The sequence below is a fragment of the Rhagoletis pomonella genome, unplaced genomic scaffold (genome assembly GCF_013731165.1).
Source record: "Rhagoletis pomonella isolate Grant_MI unplaced genomic scaffold, Rhpom_1.0 Rhpom_scaffold_03144, whole genome shotgun sequence".
In the NCBI taxonomy this organism is placed as follows: domain Eukaryota; kingdom Metazoa; phylum Arthropoda; class Insecta; order Diptera; family Tephritidae; genus Rhagoletis; species Rhagoletis pomonella.
The window spans coordinates 1-5,949 of NW_023461697.1; the positions used below are offsets into that span (position 1 = coordinate 1).

Sequence of the window (5,949 nt, forward strand, 5' to 3'; positions counted from 1 at the left end):
AATTCGTAAAAACTTTTACTGGATTTTACTGGAAATGAGTAAAAAAACGCAACTATTGTCTACTGTGGTGGTGAAATAAGTAAACGTCGAAAATCGTCGAAAAGTATACAGTTCTGCAAAGTTTTACCGTGAAACTTTCTATACCATTCGGCTCTCGAAAAACGACTTGCATTCGACACGACTCTCGCAATGAGGGTGAATATTGTCGTTTAAAGTGCAAAACCGCATATCGTCATTCCGCAAAGCCGCGTAACTGACGTTTGCTGCCAAAAATTGGATTTGCTCACACAAGCTCTTGGCTCAATCCTTATCCATTCGTCGCGGTTTTAAATGTTGTTGATACGCGGTTTTTTACTTCATACGACGATGTTCGAAAATATAGTTCATTCTATAATATCAACCAAATAAATCAAATAAGTTTTGATCAAGCGTTATATGGAAAAAACGCACAACACCCTTCACATAAAAGTTCTAAAGGTCAACGGTAATTTTTAGCGACCCCAAACTTGCGCATTTTGAGCTACAAAAACTGCATACTCGAAAATTTTCTAGAAATTCTGAATACAAATTTTGATATTTTTTTGAATTTTTGGGAATTTTTTTTTTTAATTTAAACGACGATATTACCAATTATTGTCATTAATTATATATGAAAATATAGCCATTCTATATTCTAAACCAAATAAAAATAAGTTTTGATCAAGCGTTATATGAAAAAAAACGACCTTCACATAAAAGTTCTAAAAAATCAACGGTAATTATTAGCGACCGAAAACTTGCATTTTGGGCTTCAAAACCGCATACTCGAAAATTTTCTAAAAATTCTGAAATTTTGATATTTTTTTGAATTTTTGGGAAATTCATATTGTGTGCGCAACTTTGATTTATATGTTTTATATTATGGTAGGAACTATATTTTGATAAATAATTATGGCAAACATTGTTCATGAAAATAATTGTGAATATTAAATTATATGTGAGCATATTGTTGACTTACAAGTGAATGTAGGAATGGATCTTCGTAGGCACGGTCATCCTTGCAAGCAGACAATATTGCTAAAACGCGCAGTACGCCAACACGATCTTTCAGGCGTGCCGTGTGCAAAGTGTAATACATCGCCAATATGCTGGCTACAGAACTCTCCTGAATATACGCCTCAACGGCATCTGGTGCAGGCCCCGAGTGCTCAATCGTGCAAAGTGCCGATTCACGCTCGTCTGGAGGTAATTTCGAATGCAAACTACGACATTGATCATCCACCATAAGTGACATTAGCGCAGGTAAAAACTTTGTAACAACCTGGCAGTCAAGTTTTGGTTCCTTAAAATCTTGGGAATCAATCATTACCCACGCACTCAATCCCAAGGCGAGCATACGCAGCAATAAGATGAGAATGGTATTATCGCGAGGCAGTCCTTCGTTATTAATTAAATGTTGTAAAATTTTAATTGCTGACGTGGCTAAAAAATTGATAGCATATGGGTCGCATAACGTCATCGATAAATCGCCCAAAACCTGCTCTTGTCCACGTTTTATGTTGTCTAAAAAACCTTGCAGTTCGCGAGATCTTTTTATGTCAACATTCTTCTCACGAATGCAAGCATCCAAGCACCAAGTAAATTTATGACATGGATCCACGGAAATTATTTCCTGAACCTCCAAATCGTGAAGTGCCATCAACAACTCGGCACGAAGAGTACAATAATGAACGTTGCGGGTTCGTAAGAACAAGGTGCGTAAAAATTGTAATACCATGTCGTATAGTTTCACACTCTGCCCTATCATATTCGCCAACTTTTGCACTACTTCACCCTGTCGCCGCACCTTTGGCGATGGGTGAAAGAAAAGATTGTTTAAATTTGTATGATCGAATAGCACATGTTCTTTCTCACGAATGTACTGTGATAAAAGTGGCGAAACTTCGTCACCGAATAGAGATTGATTGTCGCGCCAAATCTGTCTTTTTACTTCCGTGTCTGTATCCGAATAGAGTTCTCGATCGCGTACTAAAATTCGCAAATATTTGTCATCAATATGTTGGGTATTTCGTAAAATCGCCATTACTACTGGTCGAAGCGCTTTAACCCTGACAACGGGAAAACTCTTTACCAACAATTCCTTCAATTTTTTGTCACGCTCACGCGGATCCTTTTGCCCCAACTCATTAATATGTGCAATCAGCTTTTCCCGCAACTCCTATGAATTTATAAATATCACTAGTCACTAAAAGAAACCAAATTCTGTTTTGCTTACCTCCATGAGCGAAGTGTGAAAATCCAGACGCCGCACACCATGCAAATCCAAAAGTGGCAACATCGGCCGCAAAGACGGTAAAAGCACACCATTTTCCAGCTACAAATCAAATAACATTATTTTCGAGATAGTATTTTGTGTCAAATACATATGTAGAAACACAAACCTGAAAGCTTTCAATCGCCTTTAGAGGATCGGTGCATGATGTAAGCGCTTCTCGGAGATATGCTTGCCCTGGAATATTGACTTCCTCTAGGCCAGTACCAGCAAACTTCGGTCGCACGGACATTTTTATTAGTTTGGAATATATTTAATTTCTCACCGTGGACTTGTATTTAGAAAAAACAAATCGTTTTTCTTTTTTTTTTTGTTATGATTTAATGTTGCTTCCGTTTCGCTTTATTTCATCAAAGTTGAATGCACAGTATATACAGTAATAAACCTTTTTGAGTACTCCTCGGGTAAAATCTGATCAGGGTTGAAAATGAGAAGGAGCATGCATTTTGTTGATTCAGAGTTGTATACAAAATTACTGTGGTATGAAAGGGAGCAACAATCGTACTATGGCAGAGTGGCGCAAGTCATGAATGTGGAATAGTGCCCGAAACTAATTGCAAAAGTGTAAAAACATTGCAAATTATTGTCTATTATTATAGATAATAGTACAGATAGTTCATAGTTCATAGTTCAGTGTATAATAATTAATATTACACCGTAAATGATAATGAACTGTTAAACGCTTGTAACTTGTAGATCACGTAAACTTGGGTCAAAGAACGCAGATAACAACAAGGGACAACTCGTTATAATTGTAACGAAAGTGTGCAACAGGGGCGTGCCTTACTTGCTGTCTCCACAGGCAAAAGTTTTTATCTTGATAATGTTATCAGGCAAAATTTTGCCCATGGAGACCGCATATTGCTCTTGGCAAGCAATAATAATCAGAGCTTTTATCTTGATAAATATTGCGAGCAATTTGGTACATTGACAGCTACATTTTCATTTGCGCGATAGCTTCGTGGAGACAACATTATCGATATTTCAATATAAAAGCAAAAATTGAACAGTTTTCTATTAAAATATGTGTTATTATTTGCTTGGGTGTGAAATAGCATACTTTTTAAACTTTTTAATTGATGAAATCCGGCAAAATTGCCATCTTATAAATGCTTTTATCAAGATAAAAAATGCCCACGCACAAATATTGCCGCTGATAAAATTTTTATCAGGCAATAAAAATGACAGTTGGTAGGCAAAAACTTTTGCCTGTGGAGGCGGGCCGTTAGCCTTTCATCCAATCAAAAAACGCACTAGAGCAAAAGAGAAGGCACGCCCTTGTTTTGCACTTTCGTTACAATTATAACGAGTTGTCCATTCTGGTTATCTACGTTCTTTGGCAAAAGTGCTCTAAGAATGAAAATGCCAAAAATGGCCCTATGTGCCTGCTTTTCCATCACTGACCTAGACTAACGAAACGAAATAGGGTCCAAAACGTAACGTCAGAAGACGCGAAAACGCCTATAAAACAAAGTCATAGAAAATTAAATATGTACTATATATATGTAATATGTAATAAATAGAGAATTGCTTGAGAGGATAGGTTCGTAAAAAAAAGAAAATCCAACCAAATGAGTGAATAAGGTAATGGAGCGATGAAAATCAACCAGAAAGAAAAAGTAAATTGTACAAAACCGTTTTGAAATTCATTTCGCAGTGAATTCCAGAAGAAGTGGTTGTGCTCGTTTTCAGAATCAATTGTTCGTGGGATTTATGCATCCCAATTTTCAATTTTAAGAATTGAAACAGTTTCCCATTGTTAAAAAGTGCAGTGAATTAAATGAAAATCTACACGTACGATAAAAGAAAAATATGACTCCAAAAGACGAACTTTAGTTCCGAAAAAAGTAATTACATACATACATATGCGCATTTCTATATTCGGGTAAGTTTTTTTTTGAAAATAACTAGCTGAAATTAATAAATGTAAATGTAAAAACATGTATCTTACTTACATATGTATGTACATAAGGACGTATCTTCTTCCCTTTTTTTCACAGCATAAGAAAATCCATAGCATAGGCGGCTCCAATTTTCCTCTTTGAGATTTCTAGTCACAATTATTTAGGAAGTTGACAAGGTGTTGTATACTGTCGCATTGTTGTATGTCATAAACTTTAAACGGGTAAAACACTATTAAAGGGATTCGCAAGCTAAAAAGCCGTATTGTGAAATTCCACACAGTTAAAAAATATTTGGTTGTGGTTTCAAGTCCTCTAAACATTTATTTAGCCTTTAAATACTACAATATACGTCAATACAACACTTATAGGGAATTTACGTGATTCTACTTTCACAGGCGATTAGTTGAATCAAAAGTTGAACGAAAGTAGGCATCCGACCAACTTCATTGAAAGAGATTAGTTGAAGGACCGTTTACACCAGGCGGTTGTGGCCTTCTAGTTTAGAAGTAAAAGGGACTGATGCTTTGGCTTGATGCATTTCTGAACGTACCCCATGTTATATGCATGATGTCGAAATCGTCGATAGTGATGTTTAACCGGCAAGTAGATATTGAACAGCCGGCCCTTAGGGCCTTTTCCGTTTTCTCCATACCCGGTTAATAGCCCAGTTATTCAAACTTAGCGTTGCATGAGAGTTGTCACATAAGAATCTGTTAAATGGGCTTCGCGTGTAAGCGGTTACCCAACGCATAGCACTTACCATGTAAAATTCTACATGTAATATTAATAATAGTAATAAATAATAATTATATGTAATATTAATAATAATATTATGTTGTATCGGTAACGTCGGCAACGATGTTTAACTGGCGATTAGTGTTAACCAGAGTTGGTGAAAACGGCCCTTGTGTATACTTGACAATTCGTCGCTTTTCTTCCTCTGTTCCACTTGCTAATATGTGCGTAATTGACCGAGGCCAACAACAATAGAATACAACAAAAACACACATGTATGCTTTTGGACAACCCCAACAAACGATCTAGGCATATTGTCGCAAAGCTCTTGTTTTTTTTTTTCGTCTCTCGTTGTTGTGGACAGACAATAGGCGGTCGTGGCATCGCAAGTACAGTTTTTGCAGGCACGAGCTGTTGAATACAACGAAGTGATAAATGAATGGGTAAATGACAAAACAAAAATCAACATAGTCAATTGCGGAGAGAACGAAAATACAAGACTAGAATGGAAAGCTAAAATACACTAAAACAAAAGCGTAAACGGCGTTTGAAATTAAAGAAGAGAGGTATAACGGAACGAAGAGCTCAAAGAATACCAAATGTCAAGCAAAGCGAATGCGCATGTCGTAAACAAAACGCGAAAATTGGAAGTGGTGTGGGCAGTGGTTTTATATATTTGCATATGCAGCAACAAGCATTATTGGCTAGATACCGAAAACGCGCCCGATTCACTTTTTTCTTCTCGCACGTAAACTTTTTATAATACATAGATTGTGCATATTAAAATTAAAGGTGGCGAAAAGTATGTAAAAAATATTGGAACGTGTAAGAGCATTTATCAATACAATAAATTGTTCGCAAAAGCTGTTGATGGCATAATTAATGAGAAATATAAACGCTTTTGACGAATTCATTGCTATGTACCTTCATATTTGCGAATATACATATACAATATGTAGGTATGTATATTGTACATTTATATATATGTACGTTTGTATG

At 36.2% G+C, this 5,949-nt stretch overlaps 2 protein-coding genes across 2 annotated transcripts in view; one reads left to right on the forward strand and one right to left on the reverse strand.

Moving 5' to 3' along the window:
- Positions 1–997: 997 nt before the first annotated feature.
- Positions 998–2,727, reverse strand: LOC118753988 (negative elongation factor B-like; the record flags this gene model as incomplete). Its single annotated transcript, XM_036488859.1, is given in 3 exon segments — positions 998–2,197; positions 2,255–2,353; positions 2,421–2,727. Coding segments are annotated over 3 exon segments (1,422 nt in total), but the record flags the coding sequence as incomplete, so codon positions are not given.
- Positions 2,728–3,968: 1,241 nt separating this feature from the next.
- LOC118753987 (uncharacterized protein PB18E9.04c-like) overlaps positions 3,969–5,949 on the forward strand; it is a 17,844-nt gene continuing 15,863 nt past the window's right edge. Inside the window, 1 exon segment of the mRNA XM_036488858.1 lies at positions 3,969–4,158. The gene's annotated coding sequence lies outside the window, so the exon portion shown is untranslated.